Below are 26,517 nucleotides of genomic sequence, written 5' to 3' on the forward strand. Positions count from 1 at the left end.
TTTGTGTTCTTCCAGGCTTCCCCTAACACCACACCCACACTTTACTCTCGGTCCAATTAGAGCGCCCGATTCCAACATGTGTTTAATAACACAGAATACTCGCAGCTCCGCCCACTTTTAACAGCTCAGCGTTTATGATGGGAAACCCGCTGATGTTCTGTCAGCATCCCCGTGTATTGCACGTACTGTATGGTGACTGATTATTGAATTGTGCATCGGTTTATAAAATACAATAATAACCCCAGGATTGAAACTGAACAGAACAATTTCACATAGGCTTATATTTTCTAAATAAATATTATAATTTTAGTCTGGTTCCTTACAAAAAGTAGGCTACTGTGACAGTAGTGATGGTAATAAATGCTAAGTCCATCATAAAAAATACTGCACATCATAGTGCCTTTTGGTACTTTTTTGTTAGTGGCAAACTGGGCATGCAAATCTTACAGTATAAATGAGATATCATTGTGTTAATTTGAAATGAAGAATGAGGAATACAGACAAGGAATTCACTTACAAAAAAAGTATGAAAAAGTATATGGTCCTACTATGTTTTTTCTGACATGGGACAATGGTAAAATAATGCTTTTTTTTACAAATTATTTTATTTTTTACATGTATGGAATTATCGTAGTATGGAGCCCCATAGAGGACAGGGCGGGATTTTTTTTCTGAAATAGTTTTGTGTGCCCTCGCAATCATTTTTGCATTTTAGAGCAACAAGTTTTGCGTTCCCACGCAATAATTTTTGTGTGCCCTCACAATAAGTTTTGCGTTCCCTCACAATCATTTTTGCGTTCCTACACAAAAATGTAGTGTTCCCTCACAATAAGTTTTGTGTGCCCTCATAATAAGTTCTGCATTCCCACGCAATAAATTTTACGTTCCTTCGCAACAAGTTTTGCTTGCCCTCACAATAAGGTTTACGTTCCCTCGCAATAAGTTTTGCGTTCCCGCACAAGAATTTTTGCATTCCCTAGCAATACATTTTGCGTGCCCTCGCAATAAGATTTACATTCCCTCGCAATACATTTTTCATGCCCACGCAATACATTTTGCGTTCCCGCGCAATAAATTTTGCGTGCCCTCGCAATAAGATTTATGTTCCCTCGCAATAAGTTTTGCGTTCCCACGCAATAAGTTTTGCGTGCCCTCGCAATAAGTTTTGCGTTCCCGCGCAATAAGTTTTGCTTGCCCTCGCAATAAGTTTTGCATGCCCTCGCAATAAGATTTTCGTTCCCTCGCAATAAATTTTGCATGCCCTCACAATAAGATTTACGTTCCCTCACAATAAGTTTTGCGTTCCCGCGCAATAAGTTTTGCGTGCCCTCGCAATAAGTTTTGCATGCCCTCGCAATAAGTTTTGCATGCCCTCGCAATAAGATTTACGTTCCCTCGCAATAAGTTTTGCATGCCCTCGCAATAAGATTTACGTTCCCTCACAATACGTTTTTCGTGCCCTCGCAATAAGTTTTGCGTTCCCGCGCAATAAGTTTTGCGTGCCCTCGCAATAAGTTTTGAGTTTTCTTGAAATATGTTGTGCGTTCCTTTGATAAGTTTTGCATGTCCTCGCAATTAGTTTTGCGATCAATTTATCATGATGTTACTACCATATTTTAACCATGATATTCATAGTAAAACCATAATAATAATACAGGAAAACAAAAACAATGGTAATAAAAATCATAACTTTGTGGTTATTATGTTTTTAATACAAATACCATGGCTAAACTACTATCAGTAAAACCATAATAACAACATAATTATGATTTTATTACCATAGCTTGGTTTTCCTGTGTTATTAATGTGGTTTTACCATGAATATTATAGTTAAAATATCGTTACTGTTGTAAAACCATGGTCAATTTATTGTGAAGGAACACAAAACTTATTTCATGGAACCGCAAAACTGTGGAAATGGAAGAATAGTGGTAGTTCTATCAGGAAGACTCATAGCAGTCTGTTATATCATTCTCCCATTCATAATTTTGTTTAACCAATCACTTAACACCTCTCGATTTATAGGTCAGTGAACAGCCTACCATTTTGCTGCCTACAGTATGCCAATGTGGCAGCCACCTCCACCCCTCCACCACAAGTCCCTGCCCTCCTTTGGGGGGGTAGGCTCCGAGCCCCTGCTGTCCTGGCGGCAGGTTTTGACCGTTCGCTCAAGATTCTCTCATTGACGGAATGTCGGACGGGAGCTTATGCCAAAGAAATGTAGTATCATTCTCTGTTATTTATCAATTATAATAAATTTCTTTTTATATAGTTCTTTTACAGTAATTCTGTACGTAGTCTTTCTGGTAGAAAAAAATCCTGCCCTGTCCTCTATGGGGATCCGATCTATGGTATTCTTTGAAGTGCTATGGAGTACCAAAAGTACCAAAGTACCTGGATGTACTGTAAAAGTACCACCGTTTTTTGGTAAGGTTTGTAACATTATTTCAAATGCCTATGCAGAAAATGAAACAATTATTTCTTTCACCCACAACCCCCTTCTCCAAAAATTGCAGTGCTTTACAGTACATTATTAATTATAGTGATAACACATTAGCATGGAACAGCAGAGGTGATCATGGTCACCAAGCAATCGCAGACCTCAATTCACCCAGCCATACATTGGCGCACATACTCATTAGCTTTTCATTGCTAGAGTTGTGTTTGCAATTTTGCTCTGAAGAGTTAGGCCAGCCAAAATGAAGTTAGATATAAAATGTTTTTTTATGTCTACATTATGCAGAACATTACATGTCCAAACTTCCCATGGTTAATCTTTCACTGTGACTAAGTAAATGTAACAGATTACAACATGAACAGTGGTTTAACCATTCAAAGATTAAATGTCTAAATCCAATGACAGAGTAACATATAGCCATCTGTGAAAAAGTTGGATGAGGAACGTAGTCTTAATTGTATTGATTTTTTGTCAAATTTTAGGCAATTTAAAATGATTGTCATTGTGGCACCAATGTATAATTCCCATCACCTCAATCTGTGATCCTTACACAAATGCCAATAAAACAATTATGGAGATTTCACGAGGTGATTTGTCGACTATGGTTAAAGTTTGATGGTTTTGATAGTTAGACATTGAAAGCCAGAAGTTCACAGCATTGGTACAGTCAGACAGGACTGCAGAAAGGAGGCTGATTCTATAGAAGACTCTACAAGAGGCCTGTACAGTATACAGGTGGGTACAACTCTAATATTCTTAAATACTTCAGTGTATTTTGAACTCATCTGTCTTGAAATGAATTGAATCATCAACAGGACTTCATACAATAGACCTCAAAAGTAATTGGACACTTTTGGTCACAGACATCTAAATATCAAGCCAAGTGTCATCTGCAAACAACGGATGTTAACTTAAATTTTCTTGGCCATTTTTCAATTACTTTTAACTAACTGGTGTAAAGGTGATTTTTAGTGGATGTATGAAATCAGTTTCCCTCAAGTTAACACAAATTTCAGCAGAGTAACAACAGGTGAGGTTCATCACATAAATTATAGACAACGTTTGACAACCAGAAAGTGGCCAAATAATTTTTGTCTTCATTTTGAACCATATATATTTGTATTATAATTTAGTGAAAGGTTTTGCTTGAAAATGAGCTTATGCAGTATTTCTTTAAAATGCCATTAGGTTTGATATTTTGCCATGTAATACAAATATATTTGTGCATTGTATGACTTTAGAGTCCAGATACTTTTGGGAGCCACTGTATATTTGAACTGTTGCAAAGGAAATATAAAAACAGAATTGTGTATGAGACATACAGTATTTTCAGCATGTACTGTATTTTGTTTCTTTTTAGTGTCTTTTATGTTGAAACACACACTGAACTCTTAGAATGGGAATTTTTGCTCTTTTGTTGAGATTTATAGGAGGAAATAACACAATCTCTCTCCTTCTCAGTGTGTGAGAGTCTCTTGTGTGGTGGGTTAAATTTTGTTGGCTGCAGGTACTGCAGCTTCTCGGAGATGTGCTGCAATTGGTTCCCACACACAGCACAGTCTGACAGGATTTAATGTGGACAGTAGCATGGCTTTGAAATTATGAAAAGGCGCTTTTTCTGAGGAGGATTTCACATCATGCAAGCTTTTCAATTCAAAGTTCTCAAATTATAAATGCAGAAGTCTTGCTGCCTTTGGAATAAAGCTACATTAAGCAACATAAAATGACTAAGAAAGAGCCAGAATCCATTTTTATGACATTTATAATACTCTAAAATATGCTTTTTGTGCTCAAATAATACAAAATTTGGGGTTGATTTACATAGAAACGGGGAAGAAATAAGCAAGTGTAGAATGATCAGCATTTATAATTTAGGAAGCATTTATTCTGACTTTTTTGTAGAATCAGAGACGATGGAGAATCTTGATTAGCCACAATCTTCCTCAGAGAAATAATAACCAAACGACAGAGCCCAATTTCATTATACGCTTTTTGAATGCATAATCATTGCAAATGTGCACTGACATTGTATTTAGTAAGAAAGCAGAAAATGGTGTAATGTTATTCATTATGCTCCTCAGTCATCAGCTGTTGGATATACTTCCTTGTTAACATCCTTAAATGCAGTAGGTTCCAAAATATTAGCAGTTACAGAAATACTCACGCCAGCCCGTCTGGCACCAACAATCATCCATGTGATTATCTAATCAGCCAATTGTGTGGCAGCAGTGCAGTGTATAAAATCATGCAGATACAGGTCAGGAGCTTCAGTTAATGTTCACATTAACCATCAGAATGGGGAAAAAATGTGATCTCAGTGATTTGGACCATGGCATGATTGTTGGTGCCAGACAGGCTGGTTTGAGTATTTCTGTAACTGCTGATCTTCTGGGATTTTCACGCACAACAGTCTCTAGAATTTACTCCGAATGGGGCCAAAAACAAAAAACATCCAGTGAGCGGCAGTTCTGTGGATGGAATCGCCTTTTTGATGAGAGAGATCAACAGAGAATGACCAGACTGTTTTGAACTGACAAAGTCCATGGTAACTCAGATAACCTCTCTGTACAATTGTGATGAGAAGAATATAATCTCAGAATGCTATTCTGAGATGCGGGTTGCCACTGTTTTGGCAGTACGAGGGGGACCTACAGAATATTAGGCAGGTGGTTTTAATGTTGTGGCTGATCGGTGTATATATATTTTGCATATATATATATATATATATATATATATATATATATATATATATATATATATATATATGTATATATAGTTATATATATATTAACAATGATTTGAGTGATTTTTTTTTTTTATTAACATGTATTGTGCTTTTAAAGCAACATGCATTCAAGCTGGTATGGACTCCAAAATTTGTTCCAAAACCTGATGATCCATTTGATCCTGTCATGATTTGAGACCATCTTGTGTGCTTCAATATAAGCAAGGAGTTAAAAGTCAATTTTACTTTGAAACCTATTAATAAACATTTCCTATTCATTAATACATCATAACATGTTTATTATTATTATTATTATTATTAAATCCTAAAAGCTTTCAGTCTACTTTAAGGATTAAATTAGATTTTGAATTTAGATTATCAGTGAGGTTTTAGACTTCTGGACCCCTCTGCATAATTTCGGTGTTGTACTATATGTGTTAAGATGTGTTACATAATGGTGAGAGGTGAAAGGGCACTATTTTGCAGCCTGAATAACGAACAACATAACATACTATATACAATGACTGATTGTAAAACATTCACATAGAGTTAATGTAGCCAGACTGTGGTTATGGGTTCTGAGACATTGAGAATGGATACATTATATCTTATCTCTATCATGCACAAAAAGGTTTACTTAATGATGAAAGTCAACCCATAGTGTTAGATTTCTTGAGGACTGAACACCTTTAAATGCAGATAAGCTAATTAAAACATAAAACAAAGGCCATCCATACATCTGACAAGAGAGGATTGTAGATGTTTGATGTTGTTGCAGGAATATGGTGCAGAAGTCTACAGTGGTGGGTCTACTCTTGCTAGTGCTGGCTGCAGTCGGCACGTTTGTGGCCGTTTTCTTTGGGGTGCGGGGCAAGACAATCACTTCTGAACCCAAACCTGGCTACTTTAAGGCAGCGGTGGCTGCGGACGCTGGGCCATGTTCAGAAATCGGCAGGTTTGAGTTCTGTTCTCTTCAGTGCAAGTTTTCTGTACATTGTGCTATCCCTTAACTGTTGTTTCACTGTGGCTCATTATGCAACCAAAGTCTGAGAAACATTCAATTCAAATTAATGAATTAACTTCACACTACTACACACTAAAGGGATTAAAATATTTTGAATAACCCACTGAGACCTTCGGAGGGCCATGTGAGGGTACACACAGAATTATTTATTTTTTTGTCAGATATCCTAAAATGTGCTTCATGTAGTGACATATAATTGAACTGGTGTTAATCAAAGCCAAAAAAAAAAAAGTTTAAAATATATATATATATATATATATATATTTAATAGGACTAAATCAATGTGATTTGATTCACTACATTTGGTTACCATTCTATGCAGCTGTTAGTAACAGGTGTAGCTAAAATAGTAAAATCTGTTAATTTGAAGGGGGTGTCCACATACATTTTGGTCATTTAGCCATGCTCCTTAAGGTAACATATGCACATTTTTTACAGCACAGAAAACGTGTTTAAAAATAAATAAATAAATAAATAAATTGAAAGTCATTTTGAAGTATTTCTCATCAAACTTTTATTTTGATGCATTCTGATATTTAAAATGATTCAACTCAAGGTTGCATGCCAAATGCCCTCTCTGTGTGCCCTCCAGGGACATTCTTAAAAGAGGTGGTTCCGCTGTAGATTCTGCAATCGCTGGTCTGCTGTGCGTGGGTTTAATGAACGCCCACAGCATGGGCATTGGAGGAGGGCTGTTCTTCACTATATATGATGCCAAAACAGGTATCAGCTTACCATGAACCTTCTGATTCAATGTGGTGTCCAGAGACAACAAGCTGTAGTGTCTGTATGTGTATGAAGAGTTGATTTATGCTATGCACGTAGTATAAGGCGAATTCCATTTGAAAGTGAGGAAAATCTAGCAATGAGAGCAGTCAACTTACTCTCATGAAGAGTTGGCTAAATCATGGCTAAACTGTATGTAATCACAGAGTTGGGTTGTACGAATTTGTACGACTTTTACACCAACCAATCAGGTGACTCTCCCGAGTGTTTTCTAAAACACGACAATTACTTTCTTCCATTATACATAACATACTGTACTCTTAATACTAACGGACTCTACTCTGTGGTAAGGTTTAGAAATGGGGTTTGGATTAGGGCATAAAATTAATAAGCATGTACATGTGGGGGCTCAGCGAGTACTGACGCTGATTACCACCCCTGGAGTCGCGAGTTCGAATCCAGGGCATGCTGAGTGACTCCAGCCAGGTCTCCTAAGCAACCAGTTTGGCCCGGTTGCTAGGGAGGGTAGAGTCACATGGGGTATGCTACTCGTGGTAGCTGTAATGTGGTGCTCGGTGGTGCTCGTGGGGCGCGTGGTGAGTTGTGCATGGATGCCGCGGAGAATAGCGTGGTTATGTTTCTGCAGTAACGCGCTCAACAAGCCACGTGATAAGATGCACGGATTGATGGTCTCAGACATGGAGGCAATGGAGATTCATCTGGTCACTACGCCACCCGCCACCCTCTAGTCACTACGCAGAGCGCATTAGGAACTGGGCATTCCAAATTGGGGAGAAAAGGGGGAAATACATAAATAAATAATAAATACAAATAAGTATGTACATGTAACGGTAGCCAGCTAGTACGTGCTGTGCAGTGTGTCTGAACCTCACTACCCTGGCCTCAAGAGGTGCACTAGTGACTGACGCAAGAGGCTGTAGCCTTTAGCCTCTTCATTAGCACGCCCGCCTCCCAAGCCGGCTGACGCTGTTTCGAATCTCACTTGAAGCGGGTCAAGCAGGACCAGTAACATACACAACCAGGGATTTGCATGTCTACAATTCGTACAAATTCATGCAAACAAACAAGTACGAATTTGTACGACTTTTCAAGAGATCGGGTTGGAGCACATCATGCCAATAAATTCTCAACACAGCTAGTCCTAAATCATCCTCCACTGTCAATATATTTTTGTGTGGTATTTGTTTTTGATGTGAGTTGGCTGGTCATCATTAGTGTTGTGGTTTGACAACCCTGATTCCATATGGCAGAAAAAAGTAAACCGACTTATCTTTGAATTTTGGGCATTTGGTTTATAAGCGTATATTCGTTTTTTAAGATTTTAAGCTGTGGCAGTTCGGAACATACAACAAAAGTCTCTTTCAAGGCAAGTCAGTTCACTAAGTGGCTATCTTGGGAACGCACCTTTTCTAAGGATACAAGCGGCATAAAAGTACAGCTTCTGCTTAAATAGGGAAAGACCGAAATCTCCAAAGGGTTGGCCAAGATTACTATCATAAAACATATTTTAAATCAGCAGTAAAATCTGACAACAATGTTTTTTTTTTTAATTGTGCATCTTTAGCTCATTTCACGCTAAAAAACACTATTTTTCAGGCTGGTCCATCTAAAGCGCATGTGCGTTCTCGAGTTAACTGATAGACAATCTCAGTATCTAAAAGCGGATTGGCGCTTTTACCTGTAAGGCGGGACTTCCTTTTCAACAACCACCATATTGGGTGTTCCAATTTCTCCCATTTATTTTAATACAAGTGCTCCATTTTAGGCTAAATAGTCTCTGATACAACACTCTGCACATTGTTCGTCATTTGCCCTTTCAAAAACTTGTCGCAAATTCGCCACTCATCAGCAAACTCTTCATTGTTGGCAATGATTTGCGGCAAGTTCACTACTGAACTGAGGAGCTGCAAACTTCTGGCAAACATTTGCAATGAATAGCAAGCTCATTTGCATATGCCAATAATGAATGGCGAATTTGCGGAAATATATGCAGCAAGTTTGCGGCAGGTTTGCCAGAACTCAAGATTTTTGTAAGGGTTAGCATGATGCATGCAAATAGGCAAATATGTATTTTATTGTTATTTGTGTACTGAATTCCTGAGCGAATCTGTGCTTTTGAATGAATCGTTTAAGTTCAATAATTTAACAAATCATTCTCGTTTACTTCCACTCTTTCGGTTGTTAACGACTCAGTGTTTTTCAACTAATCATTTGAATCAGTGATTCAGTGACGCTCATTGGAGATTACAAACTTGTTGTCACCTATTGGCTTAAAGCTGTAAACTACACCTTGAAAACAGAAGTATGCAAGCAACGCCAATGGCACAGGTTTGATTCCATAGTAATGGATGAATTTATAATACATAATTCAATACTTTGGAATCAAACCTAAATATAAATATATAATTGTAAATATACTGTATAATTACACATATAGTATATATTGTCTACATCTTGTATATTTTTTGCAGGAAAAGTCGAAACCATTGATGCACGTGAGACGGCCCCAGCAAATGCAACCAGAGACATGTTTGGAAATAGTACAGACCTTTCTCAGAAAGGTATCCATTAACTACATTACATAAACTGAGGAAATAACTGGTGAAACAGGATTTACACAATGAGTGGCCTTTTGATCCGGTACCAAGGAGATAAGCATCAAAAACTATAAACAAAATCTCAACAATCAATAACTCACAGCTGAACAGGCTTCATATATATGTCTTTTTGAGGAAAGTTATAAAACTGCATCTTGGCTGAGTTTGCACATGAGTGTCCCAACAACAAAGTGTCATTAAGTGCATTGGGTGCCAACACAGATCTTGTACAATTAATTCATTGTACAAGACACAGTTTAGTTCATAGAAGCATTGTGGGAAATCCTTTTATACTATGTTCAGTGACTCCCCAGAGGAAACTTCTATGTTCAAAAGTTGCTCTTTCATAGCTCAGGAGATTTAATTCCACTATTAGTTATGTTTAATTGAAGTATCAACTTTGTCTCAGATTCTTCTCTTACAATTCTTTAGGACACATCTCCATCTCTACAAAAATGTCTCCAATGTTGAGATCTCAATTGTGATTTTCTTTACTATGGGTCTCAAAATGCCACATGCTTGCATTTTTTTTTTCATATACTGTAGTATGGCATTGCAACTTTTTCATTACTTGCAGTTTATCTTATCATTCTATGAAGTATGGTCCTGTCTCAAATCTGTTGGCGGTCTGAGATACTAACAGGCCTTTTTGGGGACATCCACAGGTGGTTTGGCCATCGCAGTTCCTGGGGAGATCCGCGGGTATGAGATGGCCTATAATCGTCATGGCAAGCTCCCATGGAAAGAGCTGTTTTTACCAAGTATAAAACTGGCCCGGAATGGCTTTCCTGTGGGCAGCGCTTTAGCCAGTGCCATTAGATCAAACAGAAGAACCATTACCAATGACAAGATGTTATGGTAGGATTAAATTGACATTTTCCACCACTTATATTTTCTCTTTTTTTAACAATTACATTTATGCATTTAGCAGACACTTTTATCCAAAGCAACTTACAGTGCCCTTATTACAGGGACAATCCCCCTGGAGCAACCTGGAGTTAAGTGCCTTGCTCAAGGACACAATGGTGGTGGCTGTAGGGATTGAACCAACAAACTTTTGCTTACAATTCAGTGCTTTAGTTCACTATGCCACCACCACTCCAGAACAATTAAAGCTGAAGTGTGTTATTTATTTATTTTTAAAGGGTAAAAAATATAATTCTGTGATGTTTTCAAAACATTGCTCTGTTTGTTTGAGTATCGCAACCAGTCCGACACAGCAACCTTGGCTCAACCAATGGCACGAGTTTGAGGTGGGACTAACTGTTTATGTGACAAATGGCAAAGAGGGGAAGTGTTCGGGAAACATATCTGAAAACTCATAATTTTTTGCAATAGCTTTTGATGACATTAGTGGTGCAAAAATTAGACACATCAGCTTTAAATATTGTAATATAAGACTTTCTTGTAGTGTTGTATATGCAATACATTAGACCCACTTTTATTAACTATTTTAATGAACAAACAACAAAACACAATTTCTCATAGTTGTTTGGTTTCTTAGCTCAGTGTTCTGCGATTCCACTGGCAACATCCTGCAAGAAAACGACACCATCACTTTTTCAAAACTAGCTGACACTTACGAGTTCATTGCAGAGAATGGGCCTAATGCGTTCTACAGCGGACCACTTGCTGAGAACCTCGTAAAGGACATCAGAGCTGCAGGTTCTTTATTGTAACATATTATTTTATTATCAAAATCAAAAATCAGATTTTTGATTTTAGAAATAGGAATTAATAGTATAAGTTTATCCACGACCATGAATATTTGCTACTTAGCTACTATGGCCATGTTTTACAAGTTAGATCCTCTTGACTGCACATATTAGTGTTTTGAAAGGTGCTAAATTGTGCAGTTGCCAAGCTTTTGTTGTGACACTGGTGCTGTGGTTCATTGATTTCCAAATATCACACTAATTCCTGCAGTGCTGCCAATAGTCCCCTACACACAGAGGTGTTGAAGGATGCTTATTAATGACTTAATCGATAACTCAGTAGGTTTGATTTTATTAAGTTGCTCAGCATCACGTGTCACCCAAGCGTCTGTGTTGCGTGTGTTGCAGATGGGATTATAACTCTGGAGGATCTGAGAGATTACGAGCCAGTGCTGGATGAAACCCCCCCAACCTCTACTGTAGGTGACTTTACAATGGTGGCTCCCAACGCGCCTGCCAGTGGCCCAGTCCTCACGTTAATACTAAACATCCTGAGCGGTAAGAACAGGGTAGAGACACTAGCTGAGTTTATCCTGTACACAAAACGACCTTGTGATTACTGGGTGACTATCACAAAACAAGAACATATCCTGGTCGTATTTCACCCTAAAATCAAAAGAAAAAAATAAGAAACCCATTCGGTGATGCTAGTGGCACAGAAACAAAGTAAAATAAAATAAGATATACTGTAAAATAACCCCTTTTTTAGGACCATTAACGCTTTTTGCATTGTGACATTATTTTCATGACAAGTAAGCACACCTCCTCCCTCTAATTCTCATTACTATAATGCAAAAAAATAAAATAAAATAAAAATAAAATAAAACGTATTTTTATTATTGTAAAAAATAATCTATTATTAAAATTAATATAAATAAATACTATTAAAAATAAATAAGAAATACTTTAAAATGCATTTATTATGCATTTTGCAGACAATTTTATCCAACATACAGTAGAGTCAAACATACATTTTATTAGTTTGTGTGTTTCCTAGGAATCAAACCCTTGACACTGGTGTTGCTAGCACCATGCTCTACAAGTTGAGCTCAAGAAATCTAAAATGTACACAGTATTTTTTTGTGTATAATATTAGTAATATTATCATGGTAATATTTGTTGTGCTGCCTTTATTTATGCTGATTTAAAACATTACTAAACACAATGTATTACAATATTAAGAATATAATGAGAACTTTAGACATCATTTTTATGTGTATATAAATTATGATATTATCATGGTAGCATTTATTGTACTGCCTTTATTTATGCTAATTTAATAAAAAAAAAAGAATAAATATTACTAAAAATAACTGTATCACAGTAATAAGACTCAAATTAAAAATGTATACATAATTTTATGGGTATAAAAAAGATGAGTATATCATTATAGCATTTATTATACTGTCTTTATTTAAAAAAAAACAAAAAAACAAAAACAAAAAAACACAAACTAAACAATACTACGAATATTGTATTCCAGTAATGAGAATGTAATTAGACATTTTTACATAATTTTTATGTGTATAAAAAAGATTATATTATCATGGTAGCATTTGTTGCACTGCCTTTATTTGTGCTTATTAATAAAAAATAATAAAAAAAAAATCACTAAAAATACTGTGTTACAGTAATGAGAATCTAATGACAATCATCATTGAAAATAATGGGAATTGCAAACTAAATCAAACATAAAATCTCAAATAAATAATAATAAAAAATAAAAAAAAACAATACATATACTATATTTATTCTGGGTGAATTTGGACCTGGACATGTTTTTGTGGTATTCACACTGTGCACTGTTATAGATTTAACCTTTAACATGTACATTTGATAGGGGAACACAAACATCTATTTGATACTGATCACACAGCATGACCATTAGTAAATATTTAATGTTTTTAACTGTTTCCTCTTGTGGAACGGTCAGGGGAGGATGTAACTTCCAAACCTCCCAACTTTTCTTTGCTGTGAGCTATTAAAATCCCTCCACCCTTCACTCCGCTGTGCCTGTCCTCCTGTCTCCCACACCAACACTAACGTGGGCTGTTTGCCACTAATTGGACACAAACCAAGCATGGAAAAATCCATGCAGCCAACGTACTCCGACCCTTTCCTTGGGGTTCCACCAGCAGGGGATTCTCTGAAGTAGCCTGTCATCTGAGATTCATCAGCTTTGTTTTCTTTACGCTGTGCTGGACGCTCTCTGTGTCTTGGCCCGTTCAGACACCCACTCTGTGGCTGTACTGATGAGATACTTAGTCATTAAGTTACAGTCTGCCAGGCCACGGCTGTCGATAAACACTGTTAGCACTAGTTTGTCACAATATTGCTTTTTTATTCACTAGTTATGAGACATGTTCCATGCAGAATTGCTGATAATTGTTCAATTATTTCTTATAGACGTGTCTAGAATCAGTAGCCGAGGCAATTTGAGAAGTTTTCAATAAGACACTAAAATAGTTCACACAGTAATGAAAATTGTGTCATCCTCATGTTGTTCTAAAAACCTGTGACTTTCTTTCTTCTGTGGAAAGCAAAAGGAGAAATTTAGCATAATGTCCAAGCTGCTATTTTCTGTACAATGAAAGCATACCCTGACCATGGGCTCTCAAGATTAAAAAAGGCAAAAATAAAGGACCATAAATGTAAATATGACCTGTGTGCTATATTGTAAGATTTCTGTAACTATATGATAGATTTATGTGAGGAACAGACCAAAATTTAAGTTGTTTTTCACTGATAATATTCCCCTCCGCCATAGTCCTCAAATCTCATTCACACTTGTGCATATTCTTGTGTCAATAATACCAAATGCATTGGATCTCACATGTCTTATGCACTAGACAAATGCGATATGCAAGTTTGAATATGCAGAAGTGTGAATGAGATTTGAGAGCATGGCTTCATAAATACAGCAAACAAATTGTACTGATTTATTGTTATGGTGCTTTTTTGTCCTTTTTGGAGCTAGACAACCTCTGATCACTGTATACTGTCATACTGACCTGTTTCATGTGACGTCACTGTATGACTGCGCCACCATGTTTGTGACCAATTTTCCACATACATTCATTGTGCTGCACTGTTAGATGCAACAAAAACCTTCTTCAGGAGTTAAAAGAAGCTCCTACATTCATACAGATGGGATCATCACAGACGTTTTGCAATGTTGTGATCAAATTAGACCAGGAAAAAAACATAAAAACATTGAGAGATTGAGAGATGTTTACGGTGATGTACCTGTGGGCGTGTGTGTACTGGCCAGTGTTGATTCCCTAGTATCCATATGTTTAGGGGTGGGCTTTAGGGATAGGGATCAGTGACTCCCTACTATGGTTAAGGTTATGGGTGGGTGTAGGGATAGGCTTTAGGGATAATGACCAATCAGGTAGCCGGGGGAGTCTGGCGGGGAGTACAATTTCAGCACAACACTGGTCACACATCAGACTCGCTGGAGTCCGTGGATAAATCGTGGATAAATTATCTTTAAATGTCTGTGAAAGTTCAATTTGGCAATATTTATTCTGTCTTCAGATCTGTATGAACTTTTCCTGGGACTTGGCATGGATCAAAAGCAATTTTTAAAATTTTTCTTGATATCAATTTTCGTGTGTTTTATCATTCACCACGCAACAAATATGGCAGCTTCGGGGAAAAGTGACGTCACTGAAACTATTCAAAACAAAATTCATACATTGGAACGAATTATGTCTGAATTTTCATTTTTAGGGTGAACTATTTATTTAAAGTCATTTCTAAGTGGATGATATTGTCATCTAGATGAGCAGGTTTACAGTAAGTTTTTTCTGTTGTATATATGACAGCAGTTAGAATGGACGAATAATAAAATAAAGTGAATCTACCAAACTCCCACTCTCTTCGCCGTAGGTTTCAACTTCAGCCCTGACAGTGTCTCCACCACCGAAAAGAAAATCCTCACCTATCATCGCATAGTAGAGGCGTTCCGATTCGCGTACGCCAAGAGGTCCATTTTGGGGGATCCAAGATTCGTCAGCATCTCTGATGTAAGTTGTGCACAATTAAAAGGTTTGTTCACCCAAATGAAAATTCAGTCATCATTTACTCACCCTCATGTCATTTCAAACCCATATGACTCCAAAATGACAGCTCCAAAAATGACAAAAAAGCACCATAAAAAGTACCTTTAAAGTAGTACATATGATTTATATGCTACATTGCATATGGCTTTTAAAGCCATACAATTGCTTTGTGTGACAATTGCTTATTTTTCTACTTTTGAGGAATAATTATTTGGAAATAAGTGATGGAATCTTATTCCTGTTGCCAAATGTTGAGATCATTTCAGATTTCAACAGAGCAGATTTAATACATTAGAGAAAAAATTATTAAAGGCATTTTACAAACTGAAAGAGTTTTCACAGACTTTTTAGAGGCATAAATGAAATCCAATAATTGATCCTAATTTATTAAATAAAACGTATTTAAAATGTGATAACATATTTAATTCATTTATATATTATTTTATAAAATTCCATATTAGTAAGATTACAGTAAGATTAATTTAGTAACTGCTCCCACTAATGTATAAATGATTTTGATTTACTAAAAAGAGCCAGCTCAAGAGCCATTTGTTCGGGAATCAGACTACACTGGGTGCGCTGTATGTTTAGTGCTGTAGATTCAAAATAACCAGCTCATTAGAGTCATTTGTTCGGGAGTCGGGCTACTGGTCGCACTGTGCGTTTTGTGCTGTAGATTCAAAAGAACCAGTTCATAAGAGTAATTTGTACAGGAGTCAGACTACACTGTTCGCTCTGTGTGTTTAATGTTGTAGATTCAAAAGAAGTAGCTCATTAGAAAAATGTCTTTAGGAATAGGACTACACTGTTCACGCTGTGTGTTTAAGGGAATAATTCACACAAAAATGAATATTCTCTCATCATTTACTCACCCTCATTCCATCCCAGATGTGTATGACTTACTTTCTTCTGCAAAACACAAATGAAGATTTTAAGAAGAATATTTCAGCTCTGTAGTTCCTCAAAATGCAAGTGAATGGTGACCAGAACTCAGAAGGTCCAAAAATGATATAAAGGCAGCATAAAAGGTGATTCATTAGACTCCAGTGGTTAAATTCATGTCTTCAGAAGTGATATGATTGGTTGAGGTGAGAATCAGATCAATATTTAAGTACTTTTTTAGAATAAACTTACACCTTTGTCCAATCTGAACCAGTAGGTGGCTTAAATATTGATCTGTTTCTCACCCACACCTATCATAAACCTTCAGAAGACATGGATTTAACCGTTTGAGTTTTATGGATCACTTTTATGTGCTTTTGGGACCTTCTGAGTCACTGACGTGCACAGAATGGGGGCTACAGGGGTGCAAATCGTTCACAAATCACAAATCTGAAGGTGCCCTTTTAAGCGGAGGTGCCTTTAAGAGCGTGGAGATTTAAACAGAGGTGTCTTTACTACAGCACGATGTTCCGTCCACATCTGCGAAAAATTGCATGTTCAAGAGAACTGAAAGTCATGAAAATCATATTGTTTGGAAAATCATTTTAATCATTTCATAATTCATCACATCATTTAATATGTAGAGACAACTGTAAGTAAGCTATTTATAGGTTAATTTTCTCAAAAAATGTAAACACTGAGTCTACAACCCGTCTAGCCCTACACAACAACATTGACTCAACCAATGGCGTGAGTTGGGGGCAGTACTATCTGTTTGTTTAATCAACCTCAGATGTGGGGCATGTTCAGAAAGCTGTATGAAAACAACGTTTATTTTTGCAATTCCGTTCGGTGGCACTAGTGGCACAGAAATTACACCCTTCAGCTTTAAGACATAATAAAATGTCTAGAGCAGATTTAATGGATTACTAAAACAGCTGTCTTGAACTGTTTTACACTCTGGATAATGTTAAAGCTTATTGTTACAAAATGTTCAGGGATGTTGTTATCAGTAGAACTTAATCTAAACCACAACTGAATGCCTGATTTTAATGTAAAAACACATGTATTAGAATTCTTACATTTATATTCAGCTGCTGTTCTGCTTGACACCAATTACTTCTAGGTCAAGGCTGCTGCAGATATCAATGATGATCAAAGCCTTTATTGAAACCGACATACTGCATCTCACACTAATCACAGGGCATGAAAATAGTGTGCTATTGAACAGCTCATTGTACCGTCACCCTTTTGATCAGCTGTGCTTTCAAGCTGTAGATTAATGTGCCGTCTTAGCAGGGCTGCAATAATTATGTATCTGCTCGCCTCCTCCTCTTTCCACTGTCAGTTCATCCAGAACATCACCTCAAAGGACTATGCTGACATGATCCGCCACAAGATCACAGATAATACGACTCAGCAAGAGAGCTACTATGAACCTGAGTTCTACATCCCGGAAAATCATGGCACATCACATCTATCAGTGGTGGCAGAGGATGGTAGCGCTGTAGCCGCCACCAGCACCATTAACCTATAGTGAGCATGTGCCTTCTCAGACCTTGAGAATGGTGCAACAGATGTTCTCTAATTGTATTCTTCCATATATTCATCTGCTATTCATAGCAAAGCGAGCTGATTAAGTCATTACTTTGACATTTAAATGAACAGTTCACTCAAAAATGAAAATTCTCTCATCATTCCATCGGAGATGTTTACGCCTTTCTATCTTCTGCAGAACAAAAAACAAAGATTTTTAGAAGAATTTCTCAGCTTTGTTGGTCCATACAATGCAAGTGAATGGTGACAAACTTTGAAGCTCCAAAAAGCTCATAAAGGCAGCAAAAAAAGTAATCCACACGACTCCAGTGGTTTAATCCATGTCTTCTGAAGCGATCTAATCAATTCTTTAAGAGAACAGACCAAAATATAACTCCTTTTCACTATAAATCTTGACATTGCAGTCTCAAGGCACGATCGTAATTTCAACTCGATTACACTTCCTAGCACCATCTTGCACTGTGCATGAGGCAAGCAGAAAAGTGTAATCGAGCTTGAAATCATGATTGTGCCTTGAGACTACAATGGCAAGATGTACAGTGCAAAAGGAGTTATATTTTGGTCTTTTCTCACCCAAGACCGATTGGATCACTTCAGAAGAAACGGATTAATCCACTGGAGTCGTATGGATTACTTTTACGCAGCCTTTATGTGCTTTATGGAGTTCTAAGTTTTGGTCACCATTCACTTCAATTGTATGGACCAACAAAGCTGAGATATTCTTCTAAAATCTTAATTTGTGTTCTGCAGAAGAAAGGAAGAGTACGTGATGAGAAAATTTTCATTTTTGGGTGAACTATTCCTTTAATATGTTCTTTTCATTCTTGCAGCTTTGGCTCCAAGTTCATGTCGAATTCAACAGGAATTCTACTAAACAATGAGATGGATGACTTCAGTTCGCCTTTGATCACAAACAACTTTGGAGTTCCACCTTCTCCAAACAACTTCATTGTTCCACGTGAGAAAACACACTTACAGCTAGGCGGTAGTGGCCCCTACAAGTATTTGGACACTTTTGGACACTGAAGCGACACTTAAAATGCATGAAATTCATTGCATTAGAAAACAAAATATCAAACTAAATGGCTTCTGCAAACAAATTATGTTATACCATTTCATTTTCAGTGAATGTATGTCCAAATGCTGTCTGGGGCCACTGATGAGATAATAACTTAATGGCACTCACTTAACTGTACATGCAACAAAATGATATCATGTGATGTATAACACTGCTTGAGACATTTCATTGCATAATGCATGCTGCAGTAAGTTAGTATTCCAAACATGAACTTCATATTATATTTAAAGATTTTGCTTAATTCAGTTTGGTTATCTTGTTTTTTCATTTGTTTGCTCAGATAAAAGACCCATGTCTTCCATGTGTCCCGCCATCCTGCTGGACAAAAACAGAAAAGTTAAAATGGTGGTTGGAGCGTCTGGCGGAACGAAGATCACCACAGCAGTTGCACAGGTGCTAAAGATCCCCTTTTTTCATTTTATTTTAGTTCAGAGAGTTAAGATGGACCTAGTTCCACCCTTTCTCACCCCATGGATAACGGACGTCTTCTGTGCAGGTCATTTTGAACACACTGTTCTTCGAATACGACCTGAAGAAGGCAGTAGTGGATCCAAGAATTCACAATCAGCTCAGTCCAAACACAACACAGGGAGAGCCTGACTTTGACAAGGTGGGTTGAGCAACATATAGGAGTATAAGGGTCATTTTTAAAAATATGCAAAGATAAGATAAAATATGACTAAGATCAGATGTACAATATATACATCTTATCTGTGCTGTCGGTGTAAGCATTTTTGAAAGGCTGAAAGGCTGAATCGCATGAAAACATGTCCAGGTGACATTTCACCCAGAAATCAAAACAAAAAAATATTATAAAACTATTTTTTGCATATATAAAAAAATATATATTTTGAAAGTTTATTTTTGGAACAATTATTTTTTGTTTGCATTGTGGTTTTATTCTCATTACTGTAATGTGTCATGGTGGTTAACTGTACTTTTTTTTTTTTTTTTACTGTATTACAAAAAAATATATATTGTATGTAGTGTAGTGGTTTGGGGATCTTTCCCTGTAATATAGTAAAAATTACTCTAATGCAAATGAGCATGAATTAAAGGCTATTTTTCAATTTCTACCATTATGTTAATAAACGTTATTTTTTATATTTTATTTGTATGTTTTTTTGTAATATTCACCTTAATAGTTTTTTATTGTCATAAACATCTTTATCTTCTGTCTGTTATCTCCATGTTCTTTGTTTGCTCTGAATAACCAGTGGTTATTAAACCCACTCAATATGAACCCACAGGCCATTTTGGAAGGTCTTGCCCAGAAGAACCATGTTACAGAGGTGTCAGCGTCCACCGGTGCTGTGGTTCAGGCCGTGGTGCAGTACAGTGCTGGCCTCAGCGCTGAGTCAGACCCTCGTAAGGGAGGCTACGCAGCTGGCTACTGACGTCCGACTCAGCGATCCAAGTTTCCATCCCAGCTGCAGGCAGTGGAGACGCTACATTAAGACACCTAAGGCAGGGTATCTGCAGGTTCAAAGGAATGAACTTTAAGGCTTTTTAAGGCCAAATAAAAGAAAAATTGAAGACCACTTTAAAAAAAAACAAATTAAATAATTAATTAGCAGGTAAATACAAAACCACTGAGACTACTTGGATGTCTCTGAACATGTTTTTTTTATATTTTATTGTGCATTTATGTGCTTTCTTTTTTAAATAATATAATACAACATTAAAACTCTAAATTAATTAATTATGAATGCATGTAGCCTAAAGTATGTAGCCTATATTCTGACCCTTCGCTTTAGTCACTTGTTTTCCACAAGACGTGACGCAATAGACCTTCACAGTAGCGCCATGTTTGATTTTTAATGGGAATGGAAACGAGGCTGTGAGGGATAATACCATCTCTTTAATGGCAAGCACGGTATAAATCTGTAAAAAGTTCCAAGATCCCATCTGATTTTTTTGTCTATTGAGTGTTCTTGAAAATATATTTTTTTCAATGTTTTGTCTGCAGAATGATCCAAAAACACTTTAAACTGCAGTACAGTTCATCAACGGGACTGCACATCTATTCCTCACAGCCTCATTGTCATACTCGTCAAAAATCAAATATGGCGCTGCAGTGAATAAGGCCCAGCATGTGCTGAATAATATTTATATCTTTTTTCTTGGCAGATACCTTTAACAAATACTTTAACAGGTAGTTAAAGTGTAGTTAATTTACAAATGAAATTTCTGTCATCACTGCTCACCTTGAGTCTATGAATTTTTCTCTGCCATGGAACAAAAAAGGAGATGTGTAACAAAACGTTTAGTCTCAGTCGCCATTCACTGTCACTGCATCTTTTTTCATTCAGTGAAAGTGAATGGTGACCCAAACTCCCTAAAATCTCCTTTTGATACCCAGTAGTCATACAGGTTTGCAACAGCATGAAGGTAAGTGATGACAGTTTTTATTTTTGTGTGAAATATCTCAAGTAAAAGTCAAAACTTGTCAGTTACCTTAAAAATGGCAGTTTAACCCTTGTGCGTCAATTTAAAAAAGTTACTCAGAGGTCCTTAGAGGACAAAAATGTCCACGTCAATAAACTGCCATAATAATATTATATATTAATATTATTTTCCACTTTCAATGAGTTAATTTTTTAAACCAACATCAGTCCTGATCATAACAACTGAATATTCATTCATTTTCGGGATTTTAACTCTTTAAATGCCAGTTTGTTTATATAATGCCACTGTTGTTTTTTTACGCACACACAAATTTCTCAATACATACATACAAAACACACTCTGACATCCATACCAGCACACCCACACAATTTTGGCTGCATCATTTATTCAATTGGCCTGCAGTGCTCTATAATACAGCAAACAAAAAATAGGAAAAAAGCATGTATTTGCTCCATAGGCTAAACATGAGAAAAATGATGCCATCTGGTGGAAAATATTAAAAATTTATATTTTGAAGCCTTAAGATCCTGAGTATAACTATTTTGTGTACACAGTGTATTATAGATGTGTTGGAGGAACTGAGGTTGAAATATCAAAATTCCCCAAAAATACACACCTTTGGCAAAATTTATGCCGTTGGCATTAACGCTGTGTTAATGTAACATTGTAAATTCACGCTAAACTCAAGCGTTAGATGCTGGCTGCACGAGAGAGAGAGAGAGAGAGAGAGAGAGAGAGAGAGAGAGAGAGAGAGAGAGAGAGATGCTTTTGACTTAGGCAGATTCTGCTGTTTTAAGCGTCTCTATTCTCTATTCACGGCCCAAAATGTAAGACCTCAGCAAATGAAATTTAAGACTTAAGCTGCTCTAAAACAACCGGTGAATCGGACCTGGCCAATCAAAATATACATCTATGAATTCTCATTGTTCACCAGAGGTAAAAATTTGCACACTCCACATTCAGTGAATAAGGAATAAAACACTTTCAAACACTGGATGATAAATATGCTCAGAAAGAAATCATAAATGACCTTATTTCATTGCAAAAACCATATTCTTAAAAGTGAAATGTGTCTTTTTTATGTTAAAATCTTTCTCCTATCCTATCACAGCTTAATAAGCTTAGTAAGTCATGCTTAGGTTGATTTCCCAAAAGGTGTAAATGCTGTGGCTCTATTTGTTTGAGCCACAATGACACAGTAACACTAACTCAACCTATAGCCTATTGGGTCGGGACAATCTGTTTGTACCACCAATTCCGTTTGGTGCCACTAGTGGTGCAGAAATTAGACACTTCACCTTTAATATCTTTTAGTGCCTTTGTCTTGTTTTCTAAAAATATCTAGACACCTTTAAAACAAGATAATTCACCTGATAAGCAAAACTACATGTATTAGAATGTTTCTTGTATTTTGTTTCCATATGCATTCTTTGAAAACAATCTTTAAAGGGATAGTTCACCCAAAAATGAAAATTCTCTCATCATTTACTCACCCTCATGCCATCCCAGATGTGTATGACTTTCTTTCTTCTGCAGAATACAAACAAAGATTTTTAGAAGAATATCTCAGCTCTGTAGGTCCATACAATGCAAGTGAATGGTGACCAGAACTTAGAATCTCCAAAAAGTACATAAAAGCAGCATAAAAGTAATCCATATGACTCCAGTTGTTAAATCCATGTCTTCTGAAGTGAAATAATAGGTGTGGGTGAGAAAAAGATCAATATTGAAGTCCTTTTTTACTATAAATATCCACTTTCACTTCCACATACTTTTTTCCTTTTTTTGTTTTTTTTGTCAGTATGCATTCTTGCATATCACCACCTACTGGTCAGGGCTAGTTAAAGGTGGAGATTTATAATATAAAAGGACCTAAATATTGATCTGTTTCCCACCCACACCTATCATATTGCTTCTAAAGACATGGATTTAACCACTACAGCCATCTGGATTGTTTTTATGCTGACTTTATGTGCTTTTTGGAGCTCCAAAGCTCTGGTCAGCATTCACTTTCACATTCACAGAGCAGAGATATTCTTCTACAAAACTTAATTTGTGTTCTGCAAAAAGAAGGTCATACACATCTGGGATGGGATGAGGGTGAGTAAATGATGAGAGAAATTACTTTTTGGGTGAACTATTCCTTTAATTTCTTACTCGGTTTTGCTAGTTAGGAGAAGTTACCTTATGATATTAAGATACTTTTACCTTAAAATAAGACAAGTATTCATTAAGTATAGGTTCATTGTGATTTTATGTCTGTACTGATAATTATAAACCAATGTATAACAATGTATAATTAAATATGTTACTGTATAATTGTATTTATTGCCTCAAATAAATCTGTTTGGAATTTTATGAGTGATTATGAACTTTAAAGCTGGTCTTTTGTCCGTACTGAGATTTATATGCAGGCAAGTAAAATTTTTGCAAGTCTAAGCAGGGACGTCTCAGGGGAAGAAGTTTTAATCAAGCTTCTAATAAGAGCTGAAGTGTGTTAAGAGTTGAAGTACTCGTTGTAATGTCCCATGAGTATGTGGCCCTACCCAGAGGCACCTCAACTGAACATCAAGCAGCATCATTTATGTGGGGGACAGATTTTGGGGGCAATTTTATGATGTGATAGAATTGGTGCGTTCAAGTCGTCCTGAAAAATCATGGTTGGAGATCGTTAATATGATGTGATGTGCGTTCAAGTGATATTATTCTTTCTCTCTTTTTCAGTGCAACACCGAACATTAGGTGTTTTTGATGCTTTATCTAATTTATCTTTCTTATGCAGCCACATATAATGATTTCTGAACCCTTTCGCTTCATAAATCAGCTAAATGAGTCTTATTCTCTGGCATGCTTTATTGTTATTCTTCATTAACAGTACAAAAAGAATTAATAAATGCATACAAACCAAACTGCACAGTCAAACTCAACAAGTAAAACTGAATTATTACCATTGCTTCCACCATGATTCAACACCCACCCACAAAAGTTTGGGCTCAAAGAAAATCTCAAGTTTCCCACTGGTAATCACGACTGTGGTGGCATTCATCTGTGTTCATCTCGGAAATACAATTGTTTCATCATGCATCCTGTATCCAAATACTGGATATTTAGTATACTTTCACATCAGCAGTGAAGTAAATACTTTTAGTGCATAATATAAGTGTGCGAACTGGGATGCAGCCCAGTATGTAACGACTCATATTAAAGGTCACAGTGTGAAGTCTATTTAGATCATGCTTTCATAGAGTAAACTCTACGCAAGTTGTACACCCATGGTTTGAGCACAGTCCTGCCTCTTCATTTGCCAATATTGTAGCATTGTCTTGTGCTTTTCGGGGGCGTTTGTTCCCGTCGGTGTTTTTTAGAGCTGTTAGGTTCGTGCTGGTAGGAAAAGGTCAAGCTCTTTCACTGTTCCCGGCTCTCCCAGAGGGGCTGACAATAAAACCCTGTCACATGGCTCCTGTCACTAGAACAGTACCACCATGGACTATCCAGACTTTAGTCTGATTTGTAAGGTGGAACACAGTTTGACTCTGTACACTTCTAGAATGTCAGTTTATAATTTTGATTGCTTATGATTTGACAGTTAGACACCTGGTCTCTCTAATCACATTCAGTCTACAAACTAATGAGTAGTGGCAGATGATATTGAGTTTAAAATCCTTGCTGAATGCAAACTTTAAGTTTTGAATGTAAGCTGAATCTTAAGTTCGGAATGGCATAATTCTATATCACTCTTACTATTTCTGCCGTATACAGTACACATGCAAAAATGAGTTAGAGCCATTTGGAATTGGATACTACCATACACTGCTAACAGTATATACCAGTGGCGTAGCCAAGTGTGAGCCGGGGTGGGCCTGGACCCACCCAAATGAGACCCAGGCCCGCTCAGAATATTAGAGATTATTCTTTGACTTCAAACATATATTGATAAAATAGTTTAAAAAATGCTTAAATTCTCATTTCTGAAAGTATGATAGAGCTGTTTAAATGTGCTGCTTCTCTGCTGTTAAGGAAAACTTGGCCCATCCGTTTTTAACGAGGCCCACCCAAAAGTAATTTCCTGTGCTACACCCTTGGTATATACTGCACCATATACTGTCTACTATTTTTTTTTTAAATGGTATGTGAAACAGTACGCAGTACGCTACATTGTTGTCACCAGTGTTGGATAATAACTAACTAGAAGTAGCAATGTATCTAACTTAACTAAATTTTTAAAAAAAATTTTAGAAGCATGACATGAGCATTGCTCTATTTTCATAATAATGTAGCTTTTCCAGTAATAAGCTACATTTTCTGACCAGTAACGGTTTAGCATCACAAAACGCTGCATCTGTCACATGGGCGAGACAGTAATCAGACGCGCTTCAGTTGCGAATCTAAGTGAATCAGTTCTTTCGGACAGTTCATGTAAATGAATCTGTTGCAGTAAATGATTCACTTGTATTTAGCGTTGGGGCAAATTGTTTTTAGTGAGTCAGTTTGTTCGGATAGTTCATATAAATGAAATAAATCACATAAATGATTCACTTATTCACTTGAGTGAAGTGAAATATTTAGTTAATTGGTGCTGTTTATTACATTATATTTTGACTCAGTTGTATAAAATATGGTGTTTTCTAGTTTTATTTATGTTTAATATACATTTATTTGTTCAACTGAATGTGGTCACCCTAATTATATATTAGGTAATTAGGAGATATTGTTTAATTCTGAAATTTAAAAAAAAATAAAATAAATAAAAACAATAAAAAGAAAGTCTACTTTACAGTTGCAAAAACAGCCTGTTGAATTCTAAGGAACAGAGAGAGGACGGCAAATGGTCATGAAAAACTAAATTATTGACTGCTGTCACAAGTGGACCTCTGGGAAAAAAATAACAACAAAAGAGTAGAATATGGCCCCTTTAACACTGTCATGTTTAAGCTGAGCATGAAGCAAAACGTGAGCAACACAAGAGGAACTGATTCATGAATTCATAGTGGGAGGTGAGTGAACGAGGAGCATTTGCATGTTTTAATAATGCATATTCCGTCCCTTCAAGGAAAGCCCTTTGCATTCATATCACTGTGAACACACATAAAACTGAATTTAATCACACTACGCTTTTCAGACTATTTTTCAGTCTTCATGATTTATGCATGGTCTTATTTAAGCGTGCGCCTGTAAGACAGAAAGGGCTAATACTGACAGTTCTTTGAGAATGAACTGTCATCTGACAGGGTCAATTAAAAGATCAATGCTGAGTGCTT

The 26,517-nt window shown here is 36.6% G+C and overlaps 1 protein-coding gene across 1 annotated transcript; it reads left to right on the forward strand.

Annotated features, from left to right (window-relative positions):
- Positions 1 to 3,111: 3,111 nt before the first annotated feature.
- Positions 3,112 to 20,322, forward strand: ggt1b (gamma-glutamyltransferase 1b). The gene is made up of 13 exons (XM_051684244.1): positions 3,112 to 3,193; positions 5,962 to 6,138; positions 6,800 to 6,930; positions 9,426 to 9,515; positions 10,217 to 10,409; positions 11,056 to 11,216; positions 11,615 to 11,764; positions 15,161 to 15,297; positions 17,564 to 17,751; positions 18,603 to 18,730; positions 19,131 to 19,243; positions 19,347 to 19,460; positions 20,101 to 20,322. Exons 2-13 carry the CDS (start codon positions 5,966 to 5,968, stop codon positions 20,245 to 20,247), a joined length of 1,725 nt encoding a protein of 574 aa, XP_051540204.1. The 5' UTR covers positions 3,112 to 3,193; positions 5,962 to 5,965; the 3' UTR covers positions 20,248 to 20,322.
- The last annotated feature ends 6,195 nt before the right edge of the window (positions 20,323 to 26,517 follow it).

This window comes from Myxocyprinus asiaticus, chromosome 42 (genome assembly GCF_019703515.2).
Source record: "Myxocyprinus asiaticus isolate MX2 ecotype Aquarium Trade chromosome 42, UBuf_Myxa_2, whole genome shotgun sequence".
In the NCBI taxonomy this organism is placed as follows: Eukaryota; Metazoa; Chordata; class Actinopteri; order Cypriniformes; family Catostomidae; genus Myxocyprinus; species Myxocyprinus asiaticus.